General features: G+C 37.6%; 2 protein-coding genes across 5 annotated transcripts in view; both read right to left on the bottom strand.

Annotated features, from left to right (window-relative positions):
* Nucleotides 1-228: 228 nt before the first annotated feature.
* On the bottom strand, nucleotides 229-16,666 carry LOC112054390 (zinc finger protein 90 homolog). The gene is made up of 11 exons (XM_024094161.2): nucleotides 16,440-16,666; nucleotides 14,087-14,195; nucleotides 12,370-12,500; nucleotides 11,247-11,321; nucleotides 10,016-10,151; nucleotides 8,798-8,898; nucleotides 8,248-8,353; nucleotides 7,156-7,287; nucleotides 5,789-5,995; nucleotides 4,898-5,047; nucleotides 229-3,922 (listed from the first exon to the last, which is right to left on the bottom strand). The coding sequence occupies exons 1-11, from the start codon at nucleotides 16,535-16,537 to the stop codon at nucleotides 3,839-3,841; spliced, it is 1,329 nt and encodes a 442-aa protein (XP_023949929.2). The 5' UTR covers nucleotides 16,538-16,666; the 3' UTR covers nucleotides 229-3,838.
* Nucleotides 16,528-18,345, bottom strand: part of LOC128199693 (uncharacterized) — a 16,925-nt gene continuing 15,107 nt past the window's right edge. For 3 of the 4 annotated variants that reach the window (XM_052890352.1, XM_052890354.1, XM_052890355.1), the window contains 2 exons: nucleotides 17,955-18,056; nucleotides 16,531-16,669 (listed from right to left, as the gene is read on the bottom strand). In XM_052890352.1, coding sequence (XP_052746312.1) covers nucleotides 16,581-16,669; nucleotides 17,955-18,056 — 191 coding nt within the window. In that variant the 3' untranslated portion in view covers nucleotides 16,531-16,580. Of the gene's footprint in view, nucleotides 16,670-17,954; nucleotides 18,057-18,345 lie in introns of all 4 variants that reach the window. The other variant, XM_052890353.1, reaches the window with a different exon arrangement.

Raw genomic sequence — 18,345 nt, 5'->3', positions numbered from 1 at the left:
GGATCCGACCCGCACCGCCTCCTCACTAGGCATCCACTTGTAGTCGAAAGGTGGACCACGGGTGGACGCCGCGTTGTCACCAGTGAACCTCCCGTGGTCAACGAATTTCCAAGTAATATAAATCATCAATCCATTTATAATTTGTAGTGCCAGGGATGCTATAAATGCTTCTATTAATTACTCTGACTACGATCTAGGGGTTCAGCAAATCAATAAAAAGTCAGTAAACTTACCTCACTGTTTTATTATAAATTCAAAGCACAAAGACGAACTAATTATAATTACAATCAAATTATACATATAAAACGTAAATAAAATACATTTTATTTTTGACTGTAATAGCTTGATTTTCCGTCATTTTATAGAAGTCTACCATAGACAAGTATGGTAGACGATTCTCGAGTTTGGATAATAGTGATGACTTTGTAACAGTTTTCAATGGTCCACAGTCTCTCAATTATGATTTCTTTATATTTTTCTCATCACAATATGAAAAAAAATTCCCCAATCGCCCAACTCTGCTTTGAACTCATAGGCCATAGACCATGGGCGAAATTTCTGTATAGATCTGTATTTCTGTATAGTCGGAGGATTCTTTCCAGTCAGTTGTCATTTTACTGACACTAAAATGTTACTTTACTAGTAAAATGACATTTCAGTGACAGTTGAGCTTGTCATTTTACTGACTGGAATTAGTAATCGTACTAGTTGCCTAAGGAATGAGTATATAAGAGGAAGTCTGAAGGTGGCGCAGGGTTTCCAACTTAGGGGTTTTCCCCCCAGATTTAGGGGGCAAATAAGTGAAATGGGATTTTTTTAGGGGTCTGAAGTTTTTAGGGGTATTTTGAGGGATTTTTTGACTCTTTAATATTTTTAAATTGATGGTAATTTTAATATTTTTTTCTTGGCCTAGCGAATTATAACGACATATAATACGTTATTCTACAACCACTCTGAGGCAATTGGAGGCAATTTTCATCGAATAAAAAAAATTGGCAAATTTGTTCATTGTCAACATGTATGATTTCAAAAAATCTGAATCTTCAGATAAAGACGTAGTATTTTGTCTGTATTAAATATAGACTTTTGAAACATATGACAGCATATTATTTCTAAATTATTATGAATTTATATTTTTTAGGGGGACAACTCAATAATTAAGGCGATTTTAGGGGTTTTTGACACCAACTTTAGGGATAAATATTTTGGAGAGTTGGTAACACTGAGGTGGCGCCAGTGACAGAAAAATTGAGGAGTAGAAGGTTAGCTTGGTATGGACATGTAATGCGTAGAGAAGAAAGTCATATTACTAGAAAAATGTTGAATGTGCAAGTGGAAGGTCATAAGAGGAGAGGAAGGCCAAAGAAGAGATGGTTGGATTGTGTGAAAGAGGACATGTGTGTAAAAGGAGTGGATGATGAGTTGACGAGTAATAGAAACAAATGGAAAAGATTGACATATTTTTCCGACCCCACATAAGTGGGATAAGGGTAAGGAGATGATGATGACTAGTTGCCTACCGTACTTGTCTAAGGTAGGAGCGTGGTATGACAAACTTTTAGCTTTTATAGTCACAAAGGTCTGGCTATGACAGACTCACAATCTATAAACTAAATTATTTAAAAATCTAACCTATATATTCTCCCAATTTTTTATTTACAAACAAAAATATGTAACTTTCTTATAATACAAAAATATTATTTACGTACACAAATCCAGAATGAGTCTTTACAAACAGCATGGTGAAGCCGGTGAAACCCATAAAAAAACAAAAGTCACGCGTCTACTTGACATCCGCATATACAAACATTTTTCATAATTTGTATTTCAAAATTTAACACTAACAACAATTACGTAAATTAATATAGTAATCAATAATGACCAAAAATACTCCATCTTATTTCTTTAGTTCTAAGGACCTGTATCGCACTCATAGTCACAAACAAAATAGTCTGTCATTTTCTGAAGAAAACGAGCTTAGATTTGGTATATATCTTATACTAAACTAGAAGTTTTTGCCCGTTTTTTACATAATTCAATTACACAAAAAGGAATTTTTACGCAGCTCTTTAACCGACGAACACAATTACAACTATTTTACATCGATTCTATAGAGGCAGTTTTTATAATCGCATTAGATCGTTGATCATATACTTTGACAGAAAAATAACGTCTAGCGAGGCAGGTCCTATACAATAATTGGTCTGAGGTTCTTGTGAACAGTTTTTAAAATATTTAAAAACATAAGACGCCATTTTTCTTGAATCATATTAAAAATCACTGATGCGACGTTTCGTGTCGTACTGACTCGAGAACGTATTCGTTTTTGAGTTTTGTATTTTTTTTTTATTGTCTATTATTCTTTATTTTATTTATTGATTAGTTTGTAATTATAACTGACTGTGACGTCACCAGGGTCTCAGCTGATAATCAGCGCTGGGCATTGCTTTTTTGCTATGAACGGCTAATGCTGAGCTGTAAACCATTTCTGTTTGGTGTCACAGACAGTCATATAATATAAGATAGGATGTACTGTTTGTGACACAAAAAATGAATAAACTTCTTTTCTTTCTTTCTTTCTTTATCTGTGGATTCCCACAACTGCAAATATTTGTGCGATGAGCATGGTGTATTTCAGTGCCTGTGTTTATACATTTATATTTTGTCAATTGATTTGATGTTTATTTTAATATGTAGATAATAAAGACCAAAATAGTAAATTAGGCCACTAACAGAAAAAGTACATTTTTTTTATATGACGTCATGAAACAGTTAAAAGAGAGTTATAGCGTCATGAGTAACAGTGCTTTGGCTCGCGTTATCAGATAAATGTTTACCACGTTCGCTGCGGTACGAGGTCAATTGATCTCGTTATTTTAGTGTATTCAATATTTACGAGGTCGATGGACCTCGTGCCGCACCTCATAAAGTTTTAGTACGAGGTCAAAAGACCTCGTAACGCACCAGAGGACAGTACAGAAAAATCAGTGCCGCAGCAAACTTGTTAAAAATTAAAATTATCATGTAATCATGTCTCAAAAAAAATATACTGTTTTTTTTTAATCTAGTACAATAATAATGAAAAATAGGTTAGTTGACACTTTTTTTTCAAATGTTGGTGGTGGTGTTGTTATTGGTATTTGGGCAGGTGTAGTGTTTGTGTATATATACACCGGTAGTGGGAGTGAGCAGGCACCGAAAGGCGTACCCCAGGGATATACTCTAGATAGAGTCACCCAATGAGGCTACATGCTGAGGTTGCCATTCAGGCGACCTCACCAAATCCATGAGAGGAAGAAGATGAAGAAAATGCGAAAAGGAGTACCACAAACGCCCCCACCCGGGGGCACATCCAATGACCGCGCCATATTAATGGCGTGCGAATGAACACCACACGCAGGAGGCAATGCCTCGATCGTGTATACCCCCAGACTCATACGGGTCTGTGAGAAGAAAGCAATGAGCAGGAAGTCTGTATTTGGCATCGAGAGGAGGCGGACGTGTGCTGCTGGCCATTACAGTGTAGTGGTGAGATGGTGACTTACTGCTATTACAGTAAGGACTTGTCCTTACAGCAGGAATACCGGTACTCCTTTGATATAAGTCAACAACCCTATTTATGACCATTTAAAAAAAAAAGTGTCAACTATTTACAACAAAAATGTAATAGAAACAGGATGTACTATATATATATATATATATATATATATATATAGTAATGTGATAGTGTGAAGTCTGCCAATCCGTATTGGGCCAGCATGGTGGACTATTGGCCTAACCACTCTGAGTGGAGACTCGAGCTCAACAGTGAGCCGGATATGGGTTGATAACGATATGTTCAGTATTCAATTTCCATCTCTTCAACCACTTCTTCTATGACTGTCTGCGAATTGTCGTCCTCTGAAGTCTCCACCGATCTCCTCTGCAACAACAAAACACTGTTTAGTCTATGGTTCTTTCACAGAGTAACCAGAGTCTTTACAGACAACGTACTGAAGCCAGTGAAACCCATTAAAAAAAACGAACGTCACGTCTCCTTGACAACCACATAAACAAACTTTTTTCATAATTTTCAATTGAAAATTTAACACTAACAACAATTGCGTAAATTAATATAATAATCAATAATTACCAATAAAAAAAAATACTCTGTCTTATTTCTTTAGTTTTTGTGAATAGTTTTTTATTACGACTGGTCTTCGGGCAGACTTGACTGTGGCCACATTTTTAAATATTAAAAACATGAGACGCCATTTTTCTAGAATAATATTAAAAGTTACTGATGCGACGCTTCGTGTTGTACTGATTCGAGAATGTATTCCTTTTTGAATTTCATATTTGGAGCGACTACGACACTGGTGTTCCGTGCGCTCCATCTGTATATTATTTTTAATCTGTGGTCGCACTATACACTATCCCCAAATGCTATAGGCTATATATTATCCCCGTATTCCTACGGGAACGTGAACCACGCAGGTGAGACGGCGTGGCGTCTGCTAGTCACACTAATATTATAAAGGCGAAAGTTTGTGTAAAAGTGTGTAAGTATGTTTGTTACTCTATAACGCCGCTACTACTTAAGCGATTTGGCTGAAATTTGGAATGAAAATAGATTTCACTCTGGATTAAAACATAGGCTATTTCATCTCGAAAAAATCCATGGTTTCCCGAGATTTGCGAAAACTGATGATTTTGATGATATGAATGTTTGTTACTCTTTCACGCCTCAACTACTGAACCGAATTAGCTGAAATTTGGTATTAAGATATATTATAGCATGGATTAACACATAGACTACTTTTTGTACCGGAAAAATCCATGGTTCCCGCGGGATTTGTGAAAAACTGAATTCCACGCGGACAAAGTCGCGGGTATTTAAAAAAAAAAACATAGTCACCCTGCCGCGTCGCTCGTCACGTTTCGGCCTATGTCGCTTCGGCCAAGGCTTCCTCAGATGCACGTGGTCGTAGTGGCTCTTCATCTCGGCCTTCTGACGATACGCCGTGTTGCAGATCTCGCATTTGAATCTCTTCTCGTCCGAGTGCACCTGGACATAGTTCAAATAATTAACTTCTCTTCTTCTGTCTGCTAGCCATTATTTAATAAATATAAAATTCTCACACTAATCTGTACATACACCACATTGATTAGTCCAATACAAGAAACCCCTTAACAATATTAAAAATTATTATTTGATGGCCTCCGTGGCGCAGTGGTATTTATTTATTTATTTATTTATTATATATCCTTAGTATGCTTACAGCTAAGCCAAAACGCATACAAAGTACAGACTTACAATATAACAATATAACAGATAAACAAATTACAATATAATCACTATACAATACAAATACATAAATTGCATATTTCTATAAAATTAAAATTAAAATTCACAGCTGTTTGTTTATTCTATTTAGAATTCCTTTGCTACTCTTTGATGCACAGGTATTGGATACTCACACGCCCATATGTCGATGCAAGCTGCTCTCGTTAGCCAAGATCTTGCTAAGTAAGTATACTATTTAGAATCCCTTGCTACTCTTTAATCCACACGTGCTAGATACTCACGCCCATATGTCAATCCAAGCTGTTCTAGTGAGCCAAGATCTTGCCAAGTAAGTATTCTATTTAGAATCCCTTGCTACTCTTTAATCCACAGGTGCTAGATACCGTGAGCAACTATCCCATATGTCGAGGCAAGCTGTTCTAGTGAGCCAAGATCTTGCCTAGTAAATATTCCATTTAGAATCCCTCGCTACTCTTTGATCCACAGGTGCTAGATACTCACGCCCATATGTCGATGCAGGTTGCCCCTGTTGGCGAAGCTCTTCCCGCAGAGAGTGCACCGGATGTCGGGCCGTGTCCGTCCCAGACCGTGCACGTAGCGGTGCGCGCCCAGCAGCCGGTTGGTGATGAACGTTTTGCCGCATATGTCGCACGCGTACGGCCGCTCGTTGGTGTGTAGACGCAAATGCTCTAGGTACTGCCACTGGGCCTGGAATTAAGAAGAAACTTGCTGTTAGTTCAAATTGGAAATCTTTATTTATAGTTGTCTTATGTGGGCTCGTCTCGGACTAAGGCGCGTTTGGAACCCTTGTGATTTTGATTTCAAGCTTTCGACTTTAATTATTACAATTAAATCGTGAACTTGACGTATACGTGAACTTGACGTGAACCTGTAGTACTTGTAAACTAAGCCTAATTTATCATAATTTCTTTATTTCATAAATACTTTTTGAGTTTTGGCTTGAGACTTTGATTTCACAAGGATTTGGATTGGGATCACAAGGTCTTGCAGGGTTCTATATTCACTACAATCGCTTTGATATCCACGAAGGGTTGCCAATACCCACCAGATGACATTTTTTAACTATAATCCTAAAATGTCTTTGAACGCTTAGCAATTATACATTTTGCTCTATAGACACAGACTATGGCTTCCATTAAAAACTTGTTAGCGATAACTAAATAGCAAAGTCAGTATTTTATTATGAATCCCTTGCTTTGCTGTGATATTGCAGAATTGTTTAAAATGGTCGATACCCTCGGTAAACTCTGTATTTATGAAGAACCCCTGCTACGCTGAGAGTTTAAAGTCATTGCAGCAGTGTATAAACCATTGCTACACTACACATTCCAGTAAGAATCCCTTGCTTCGCAAAGACATTGTGAAGTAGATTATTCTATATATAATTTTAAAAACATATGTTTACTTTGAAGAACCGGCCACATGTCTCGTACATGATCTTCTTCTTCATGGTCGGGTAGCGCGTCTTGTCACGCGACAAAAGTGCGCGTGGTACTTGCGCAGATACTTAACTCTGTATTTTATTAAGAATCCCTTTTTCAGCTAAGACATTGCAGAGTTTGAAGTCTTTGCAGCGTTATATAAAGCGGTTGAATCCCTTGCTTCGCTGTGATATTGCAGAATTGTTTAAAACAGTCGAAACCCTCGCTTAACTAAGTATTTACGAAGAATCCCCTGCTTCACTGGGTCATTGCAGAGTTTAAGGTTGACATTGCATTACAGCGTTGTATAGAAGTCTGAACCATTGCTACGCTACACATTTCAGTAAGAATCCCTTGCTTCGCAAAGACATTGTGAAGTAGATAGATAGATTATTCTATATATAATTAAAAAATAAATATGTTTACTTTAAAGAACCGGCCACACGTTTCGCACATGATCTTCTTCTTCATGGTCGGGTAGAAGGTGCGCGTCTTGTCCGGATGCTCGCGACGGAAGTGAGCGTGGTACTTGCGTAGAGTGGGCTGCGACTCGCCACACTGGGGAAACATAATATAATCATAATATGTTTGAAAGGATATGGTCCATTTCAGGTCCACTCTTATCCCCCGTATCATTAAAATGAAAAAAATACAAGGATTTTATTAAAATTTATCAAAGTGAATATATCTAACTAAATAAAAAGAAGTAAATAAAATAAAAACCCAAGTTTTTGAGTTTTAACAAGATGGCGCCCATAGAGCAACTATGACAGCAAACGTCAAGTCGACTACTGTATTGAAAACGTCATCAATTCGCCAATAGGGGTAATACCCTATTCACAAATGAAAGCCATAAAGAAGAATTGAATTGAATACCCTATTAATGTTGCATTTCTTGGGAGATAATGAATATTATTTCGAAAGAATTAAAGCAAATTCGTAGATTTGTATAATCAAAAACAGTTAAAAAAAATTTCTTTTATTTCCACTAGGGTACAATGACTGATCCTGGGCTCCATACAATTTTGGAACATCTCCTTTAACGGTTTTACTTCCGATAGATTATAGTATACCGAAAATAACACGTTAAAATTGTAATCAGCACTTTCAGTTCACAATATGACGGTAGATTATAATATCACGAGTGAGATTATAAAGTAACGTGTTTTACAATCTAACAGTGACATATATAACTAACCAGGGGTTAACTTGTCTAACTAGATGAAAACCTTTAAGTAGATTTACCTGTAAGATAAATATACCTCTATTATTTTAGTTCTTGTTAATATATGTATTTGTATTTATTTGTAATCTGTTGGAGTCCTAATAAAAATTAAAAAAAAAAATTACACGTTAAATTGTAATCAGTACTTTCAGTTCACAATATGACGGTAGATTATAATATCACGAGTGAGATTATAAACTAACGTGCTTCACAATCTAACGGTGACATATATAACTAACCAGGGGTTAACTTGTCTAACTAGATGAATAAAAACTTTCAATAAAAACATTTACCTGTTCACAAGTGAGCGGTCCAACGAATTCTGACTTCTTATACTGACTGGCGGTTCTTTCAAAGTCCGCTTCTTGGTTCTTTCGGGCCTTCAAGTGTTCCGAGATACTGGAAAGTAAACGTCATCATTATTTTTTGGTACCCCTACTTATTGTTTGGTATATTACACCCCCCTCCCCCCCCCAGTAAATTAAAATTAAATGGTTTTATTATCAGTAATTTATTTTCAAAAAGAATATTTAAAACCCCCCCCCCCCCCCCCACGGATCACATCGACCGGATTTTATCTACTGTAAAATGAAAAATCCGTTTCATGCGACACCATACGTACTATACGGATAAGTGGACGCCTACTTTAAATGGAAGGTGCTGGTCGACCCCCCCCCCCTCCCCTAGGTGGTCTGACGACATCAAGCGAGTCGCAGACATTCGCTGGATGCAGGCGGCTCGGTATCGTGATGTTTGGAAGTGCCTACAAAAGGCCTATGTCCTGCAGTGGACTCCATCGGCTGATATGATGATGATGATGATGAGGGTACATATGATACTCACAACTCGCTGTCGTGTTTGATGGACACGCCGAGGTGCAGCCGGTACGCGTCCACGCACGAGAACACCAGGTCGCACTTGGTGCACTTCGTCGCGTTCTCCCACTGGACACAGATATTTTAAATGTATTATTAACTCAGACCAATTATAGAAGGACCTGTATCGCACCCAAATTCACGAATAAAATTGTCTGTCATTTTCTGAAGAAAACGAACTTAGATTTCGTGCATATCTTATACTAAACTAGAAGTTTTCACCTGTTTTTTACACCATTCAACTACACAAAAAGGTATTTTTAAGGAGCTCTTTAACCAACCAACACGATTACACCTATGAAACATCGATACTATAGAGACAGTTTTATATTTTTTTTAATCGCATTAGATCATTGATCATATACTTTGACAGAAAAGTAACATCTACCGAGGCAGGTCCTGTACAATAATTAGTCTGAGATTACCAACGGTATCTTATACTAGAAAGAAAGAAAGAAAGATGTACGTATAAGTCAATGTGAGCTAGTTATATATTATTTGTGTATGTCTCTATATGTATATTGTAAGTGTACGTAAATAAATAAATAAATAAATAAAGAAAAATATTTTATTTGGACACACACACACATAATAAATAAAATACAACATATACTTAAAAAAAGAAAGAAATTTTGAGAAATATAGTAGCTGTGTGACTCTGAGCCTTCTTATGAGGCCCATAGTTAGCGACCAAGTCTCGGAACCATAGGTCATCACTGGCAACACGCACTGTTCGAAGACTTTTGTCTTCAGGCACTGAGGTATTTAGGACGAAAAGATGTCGCGAAACTTCCCGAATGAAGCCCAGCTGAGTTGGATATGACGGTTCACCTCTTTGTCATAATTGGACCTACCTAACTGGATTTTGACGACCTCCGTGGCGCAGTGGTATGCGCGGTGGATTTACAAGACGGAGGTCCTGGGTTCGATCCCGGCTGGGCAGATTGAGATTTTCTTAATTTGTCCAGGTCTGGCTGGTGGGAGGCTTCGGCCGTGGCTAGTTACCACCCTACCGGCAAAGACGTACCGCCAAGCGATTTAGCGTTCCGGTACGATGCCGTGTAGAAACCGAAAGGGGTGTGGATTTTCATCCTCCTCCTAACAAGTTAGCCCGCTTCCATCTTAGACTGCATCATCACTTACCATCAGGTGAAAAAAAAAAAAAAAAAAAATTAAAAAGACATACGTCCACAGCGCCGCTGTGCCGGACCTGCTTGTGCCGCTCCAACTCCTCGTCGTTGAGCAGCTTGAGCCCGCACACGGTGCACAGGCTCTCCGGCGTGTGCTTGATGGCGATGTGGTCCATCAGGACTGTGTACCGACTGCGGGAGAGACACGATCATCATTAACAACCACAACACAAGCTACTTATGTAGTTCATGTTGGCACCGCCTTCAAAGACAGGTGACTGTGACGTCACCCAGGTCTCAGCTGAAAATCAGCGCTGCGCATTGCTTTCCAGCGATTAACGGCTAATGCTGAGCTGTAAACCATTTCTGTTTGGTGTCACAGACAGTCATATCTAAGATAGGATGTACTGTTTGTGACACTAAAAAGTGAATAAACTTATTTTCTTTCTTTCTTTCTTTCAAAGTGATCAGAAGGTAGCAAATACGATGTTATGTTTAATTTTGAAGTCAGTTGAATTTTTTTGCCCGGACTCATAAACTCAGGCCAAAAAAACACACTCACAAATGGCTCTCTAAGCCGAGTCCGAGTCTCAGAGACGTCTTTAGAGAGTCGTTCCGCCCATCTGCTTCTGCCTTCGAGCCCCATTAGGTGATGCTTCTGCGCTCGCCCCAAGGTTCCCAACTTAGGGGTTTTCCCCCCAGATTTAGGGGGCAGATAGGTTTCTTTCTTGGCCTAGCGACTTATAACGACATATAATACGTTATTCTACAACCACTCTGAGGCAATTGAAGGCAATTTTCATCGAATAAAAAAAATTGGTAAATTTGTCCATTGTCAACATGTATGATTTCAAAAAATCTGAATCTTCAGATAAAGACGTAGTATTTTGTCTGTATTAAATATAGACTTTTGAAACATATGACAACATATTATTTCTAAATTATTATGAATTTCTATTTTTTAGGGGGACAACTCAATAATTAAGGCGATTTTAGGGATTTTTGACACCAACTTTAGGGATAAATATTTTGGAGAGTTGGTAACACTGGCTCGCCCAAACCCCCCAGTGACGCCGCTGAGGTCCCATAAGGAGCCTACGGCACTTACACAATCAGAATAAGAAATCAACAACATATTCGTCTCACTGTTGCGCAGTCTCCTCTCAGAATGAGAGGATCAGTCTACTTCCTGATATGGTGATGATGATGATGATGGTGATGACGATGATGATGATGATGGTGATAATGAAGATGATGATGATAATAATGATGACGATGATGACTTACATGGCCTCCTCGGAACAGTGAGGACACTGGTACTTGATGCCTCGGTGCTTCATGCCGTGCTGTCGCGCCGGCTCACTGTAAACAGATACTTTGTTACGAACTTTTATCACATACAGTGGAGACCACAGACAATAAACTATATGGTTCTGTAATATTTTTTGTAAATAAAGACATTTTTATTATTTTTAACCGACTTCAAATTCCATTCAATTAGGAGGTTTTTTTTTTGGGCAAAAGGATCAAAATGAACTTTGAACCTTTTTGGCATAGAATGTCTATCACATACTGACTTTGTTAGCTATCAGAATCAAGAATTTCTTATTACGTCTCATTACGGTGAAGTAACAGAATGCAGGGCTGATTCTTAGTCATCAACTATGCTATAAGTCACGAGCAAATAAAGGATGCTTATAAGCGAAGCAAGTGATTCTAAATCTATACTAATATTACAAATGACAAAGTAAGTCTGTCTGTCTGTTATCTTGCCACAACTGAAACGCTGAACCGAATCAGATAAAATTTAGTATAGGTATAAATTGGGCCTGAAGTCATCAATTAGGCTACAAGTTACGAGAAAGCAAAGGATTCTTATATGCGTAGCAAGGGATTCTAAATACATACTAATATTATAAATGCGAAAGTAAGTCTGGCTGTCTGAGACCTTTTCAAGGCTCAATCGCTGAACCGAATCAGATAAAATTTAGTATAGATATAAATGTAGTCCTTAAGTCATCAACTAGGCAAGTAAGCAAGTACAAGTTACGTGCAAGCAAAGGATGCTTATAAGCGAAGCAAGGGATTCTAAATCCATACTAATATTATAAATGCGAAAGTCTGTCTGTCTGTTACCTTTTTACGGCTCAACCGCTGAACCGTATCAGATAAAGTTTCAGATTAGTATAGGTATAAATTGGACCCGAAGTCACCGACTAGGCTACAAGTTACTTGCAAGCAAAGGATTCTTATATGCGTAGCAAGGGATTCTAAATCAGCCAGCCAACTAACTAGCGCTGCCAAACCGGGACCGTGTAATCGACGCCCTGCTAGTTGGCGCTGCCGAACCGGGACTGTGTAATCGACGCCCTGCTAGTTGGCTAGTTGACTCCTATCCATCCTGTGTCACCTGGACGTGGTGGTGAAGTCGCACAGGTTGCAGCTGAACTTGTTCGCGTGCCGCGCCGCCGTGTGCACCTCCAGCTGCTTGGCGCTGCCGAACCGGAAGCGACACACGCCGCACTCGTGCGAGCCGACGTTCTGCAATACCATATACAGAGTGATACTTTTTGTAGAGCGCAAATTACTTTTGGCACGTTTGTTGATAGAATATATTTTTAGTAACAATTTATATTTTTATATGAAATGCATTATTTTTTTCAATTTATGACGCCAAAAATAACTAAATCATAGACACTTTATATAAAAAAAAATGCCAAACACAACTTCTTGACACTCTATTCAAGTAGTCGCAATTGCAAATTCAAACTTAAACTCAATCATTAACGTTGAATTTGCTCTGAATTTGGGATTTTATTGAATATTGGACTGTATTTAAAGGCCTTTAGGTATAATTTTCTTTACCAATCATTCTAAAACTGTCAAAGCAATTAACCAGTTTTTAAATGAAGTTTTCTACACGATTGTGCGTCCTTTTATTATAAGAGGTCAATGGCGTTATCACATAAAAAGTTAACAAATATATTAGTAGGGGAGCCCGGGATCCTAAATTTGCAGTTACTCGAGCGGCATTGAGACCGATTACATTTGGTAGATTAAATTATAGGAAGAATAAATGGTTATTTACTTTTTCCGCTTTTAGCGGTGGATACAAAACTACAGACTTTAAAAACCATTTTTATTACTTTGGCATACTGAAATTGTAAGAAAATTTTAGCGATTAATTAGAAGATTATTTCCTTAAAAATAAGTAAAAAATTAATCGCACTCGTGCCTCGAGCACTAAAATATAAGGGTTTAATTTTGTAACTTTGAAACCCTCCCATTCCATTACGTTACGCTCAAATCGTCAGATTTTCGAAATGTGAAGTTTTTTGCTATCAACTCGCCTACCTTATCTTAATCTGACGTGCTGGTTGAGTATTTATGAAGTTAGTTTTTTTTTTGGTTGCCCTAAACGTACCCACCAATATTAAGGGCTCATACTCGGTGGAGGTACTCGACAAAGTGTAAGGTATAGTCCCTTATGTTTATCTGCCGCGGTCGAGTAACTGCAAAAATCCCCTCTTCGGCTCCTCTACTATATGATCTCCTTATCTTAAGGAGAAATTCACATTTCTAGGAGTGCAATCAGAGCTAAGAACATGTCGTGCTCTTACTCTGTGTATGCCTTTTTTCCATAGGAGTAAATTTTACAAATGTTCATTTGCTGTACGTGCTATTAAGCTATGGAATGCACTCCCAGTCGACATTCGGAAATCCAAATCCCTTGACATGTTTAAAAAATCCGTTAAGACTTATTATCTTAGTCACTAGTTACATATTTTATTTTATTAGAATAATTATTATACGACATAATGATATATATATATATTAGTTTATTTTATGATATTTATAATTATTATATAATTTGTGTATTATGGTTTATGTATTAGTGTGTAGTTATTTGTATGTATGTATATGTACAATATTATTACGTTCACACCACCTACAGTTGTCCTAATAAGTTCCTAAGCCTAAGGTTGCCTGGAAGAGATCGCTACTAAGCGATAAGGCCGCCTTTTGTATTCTACTTTTTCTTATGTTTCTGTTTTGCTTGTTTTCTTTTATTTTTGTGGTGTACAAATAAAGAGTATTAAATAAATAAAAAATATATATGTACTCACGTTAGCATGCGCCGCTATGTGCCTGTCGAACGCATATTTGTGCATGAAGCCGCGGTAGCACAGGTCGCACGTGTATTGCGCGTCTTTGAACCTGCCGTGCCGCCGGTTCCTGGGACAGAGAGATACCCTTAACACTAGCTGACGCCCACCCGCGTGGTTCCCGTTCCCGTAGGAATAAAATAAATAAATAAAAAAATAAAAAGCCTTTTATTATTTCTCATTTACATAAGGTAATTATTCTAATACTTTTTAAACAGAACAAAGTAGGTAACACTTTTATACTTTTTGCATTTTATCTTTTTATAAATATTTTTTTTTTATGTTATTTGCATCTATTTATATTTCTTTCTTTTTCTCTATATATTATATATATTTCCTTAACTTTTTAAATGAGAACCCCTCTGTAGGGTAAAGGCCTCCTCCAAATTTTTCCATTTTTCCCTATCGTTTGCTTTTTAACCGACTTCCAAAAAGGAGGAGGTTCTACGTTCGGCTGTATGTATGTTTTTTTTTTATATATGTATGTCCAGCGATAATGAAGGCGGTGCCAATCCAGTGTCATGTTTTAATTAAAGTCGTTTCTGAAAGAACCACAGAAATTATGTAATTTAAACGGCTTGAATTAAAACATCACTGGCTTGGCACCGCCTTCAAACTGATCAGAAGGTAGCACATAGGTAAGATGTTATTTTTTGCTTTTTAGTTTAGGTTAATTTTTGAGTTGGAAGTCGGTTGAATTTTTTTTTATTACAATTTTTGACTGCCACTCGTCTCCTTCAATATGTTTGATGTCGTCGACCCATCTTCTGTAAGGCCTGCCTTTTTTCCTTTTACCCCTAGGGCCCTTCCATAGGACGACACGCTTCGTCCACCGAGCGTCCTTCGTTCTAACGCTCAGACCAATTATTGTATGGGACCTGCCTCGCAAGACTACTTTTCTGTCAAAGTATATGATCAACGATCTAATGCGATTATAAAAACTGTCTCTATAGTATCAATGTTAAATAGTTGTAATCGTGTTCGTCGGTTAAAGAGCTCGTAAAAATACCTTTTTGTGTAATTGAATTGTGTAAAAAACGGGCAAAACTTGTAGTTTACTATAAGATATATACCAAATCTAAGCTCGTTTTCTTCAGAAAATGACAGACAATTTTGTTCGTGACTATGAGTGCGATACAGGTCCTTCTATAATTGGTCTGAGTTCTAACGACATCATTGGATTGTCAGAAATGAGAAGAGTAGGATACGGGATAGACGAGTACGACGATTTTGTACTATCCCGTAGGAATACGAGGATTATATATAGCATATAGCCTTCCTCGATAAATGGGCTATCTAACACTGGAAGAATTTTTCAAATCGGACCAGTGGTTCCTGAGATTAGCGCGTTCAATCAAACAAACAAACTCTTCAGCTTTATAATATTAGTATAAATTTCAGAATTTTTGGAAATTACATTATTTTTATAAATATTTTGTTTGCTTCGCTCCCTTGTCTAAAAAATAAACATAGACCAGTTCAAAACAACCAATAAAAACACCTAGAATTGAATTCATATCTGGTGTAAGCTGTCAATGACATGTAATATTGTCAAATGTCAATAAGACACAAATTTTGACGGCCTCCGTGGCGCAGTGGTATGCGCGGTGGATTTACAAAACTGAGGTCCTGGGTTCGATCCCCGGCTGGGCAGATTGAGATTTTCTTAATTGGTCCAGGTCTGGCTGGTGGGAGGCTTCAGCTGTGGCTAGTTACCACCCTACCGACAAAGACGTACCGCCAAGCGATTTAGCGTTCCGGTATGATGTCGTGTAGAAACCGAAAAGGGGTGTCGATTTTCATCCTTTTCCTAACAAGTTAGCCCGCTTCCATCTTAGACTGCATCATCACTTACCATCAGGCGTGATTGTAGTCAAGGGCTAATTTGTTAATAATGAAAAAAAAAAATGTTAAAAAGAAACATTAAATCGTAAACAGAGAAGCATTAAACAAAAAATCCTTAAATTGCTTTAAAAACGCTATTTAACGAACGTATTTACGCGAAGATCACTGTCAATCTGTCAGGATGAAAGTTACAAGAATGTTGCCATGATAAAAATTTTTAATTAATGTTGTCAGCTAATAAAAAAAATCATTTTATTTAATTAATTTTTATTTTTTTTTTATTTTGGATTTTAAGCCCTATATTTTATATTCTTTTAAGATAAAAATAATTTGTTCTGCTTAGTTGACACTAGAAATAAAGGTCCAGTCTCCATACAAAATTAAAACATATCCTATGATATGAGTAAACTACCCTATTAGTCTGAACCTGAAGACATCCATCGGCTGATATGATAATGATGAAACTCACCTAATCTCTATCAACTGTTCTTCATGGCTCAACTCTTGTATAGTAAATATGACGTCATTGAGGTCATCGTAAAAGTAAGTTTTCCCATAATTCATCATGGTGGTCTTCCTCTTCCTCGATATCTTCGCTCTTTTGGCAGCATCAGGGCTGAGCTTCCTCACTGCTTTGAAGTTTTCCGTTTCCCCCGTTTTCTCCGTCTTCGCTGTTCTCTTCTTCCTCGTTTTCTTCTTCTTCATGAAATAAATGATGTTTAATGTTACTAACAGGGATGATGACTAGGTTTGAATATATAATTTTTTATACTAAATTCGGGTAAATAAGGTAAATGTTAACTAATTTATACATAAAAAGCAAAGATTGTCTGGATATTTGCAAAATAAATAAGATTATAAAATTTCAAAATCTATTAAAAATATTTTATCTGGTATATTTTATCTGGTACATTAAATGTGTAATTTTTGAATATTTGAACTATAAACATAAACACACGACTATAAACATAACAAAGATATTAGTAATTTTGTTTGACCGCCCATACAAATCTAACGATCATTGAGGACCTACGACGTCATTAATTCGTACCATTTTGTATGGGGCGATTTTCCGCGGCAGCGCCGCAAATCTGACCCTTCAAATCCCTGTAGCTCCGAAAGTAATGATCGCAGATACCCTGTTACTTTTACAAAATTGCTTTACTATTAGCGTACTCCTAATTTATATACAATTAAAAAAACTGTCATCATCCCTATTACATGAATACATATTCTATACTAATATTACAAAGAGTTTTTTTATTACACGCTTTATATTAGCTTCACTAGTATCTATGTATGTGAGAAAGTCTTGGAATCTTAATTTGACCCACTTCCCGGTCTACGATTGGGATGAAATTTTGCACACGCTCTGAGTTCTGGTGACAATACATGACTAGCTAAGAAACGTCATTTCAAATCCAATATGGCGGACTGGCTGTATGAAATCCACCTCCATGATATGGATATCAAATGAAAGGGTTTGCCATGTCAGGAATACGCAAAAAACGCACGTGACATAAATCCAATATTTGTAATTTTTAGTGCGTGCTAAAAGCGTGTTTTTTAGTTTTTTTAACTATTTAAAGTTATTATTTACAAGTTAGCCCTTGACTACAATCTCACCTGATGGTAAGTGATGATATAATCTAAAATGGAAGCGGCTTAACTTGTTAGGAGGAGGGTGAAAATCCACACCCCTTTCGGTTTTTACACGACATCGTACCGGAACGCTAAATCGCTTGGCGGTACGTCTTTGCCGGTAGGGTGGTAACTAGTCACGGCCGAAGCCTCCCACCAGCCAGACCTGGACAAATTAAGAAAATCTCAGTCTGCCCAGCTGGGGATCGAACCCAGGACTTCCGTCTTGTAAATCCACCGCGCATACCACTGCGCCACGGAGGCTGTCAAAAACCAACCATCACAGACTAATGTTGTGTTTGGTGTGTGTAACCATCACAGACTAATTCTGCAGTAGCCATACCTTCGGAGAAGTCATCCTGGCCCCAGGAGTCATCGACGGGCTCATTGTCCTCGTTGTCCTCATTATTGTCCTCATCCCACAGCTCGGGGTCCTCCTTGATATCTGTATCGGAGATGTGTATTACAGTTATCAACCCATATTCGGCTCACTGCTGAGCTCGAGTCTCCTCTCAGAATGAGAGGGGTTAGGCCAATAGTCCACCACGCTGGCCCAATGCGGATTGACAGACTTCAGACACGCAGGGAAGAAAGAAAGAAAGAAATATCTTTATTTTTAGGCAGTGCCACACATTACAATAATAAATTCTAAATATATAGCTTATACCTAGAGCAAAATAAGAAGAACGCCCTGCAATATGTGGCATAACCTAGAAAAAGGCCCTAACTCAGCA

This window comes from Bicyclus anynana, chromosome 27 (assembly GCF_947172395.1).
Source record: "Bicyclus anynana chromosome 27, ilBicAnyn1.1, whole genome shotgun sequence".
Lineage (NCBI taxonomy): Eukaryota > Metazoa > Arthropoda > Insecta > Lepidoptera > Nymphalidae > Bicyclus > Bicyclus anynana.
The sequence above is the reverse complement of the archived record's forward strand: the minus strand, read 5'-3'. Positions and strand labels throughout refer to the sequence as shown.

Bases quoted from the DNA above. Each gene is read 5' to 3' on its own strand.
- LOC112054390 (XM_024094161.2), bottom strand. From the start codon at position 16,537: ATGATGAATTATGGGAAAACTTACTTTTACGATGACCTCAATGACGTC. The intron at 11,322-12,369 runs GTGACACAGGAT...ATCTGTTTACAG, and splicing joins GACTTCACCACCACGTCCAG to TGAGCCGGCGCGACAGCACG. The intron at 10,152-11,246 runs GTAAGTCATCAT...TCTCTCCCGCAG, and splicing joins CACTGTTCCGAGGAGGCCAT to TCGGTACACAGTCCTGATGG.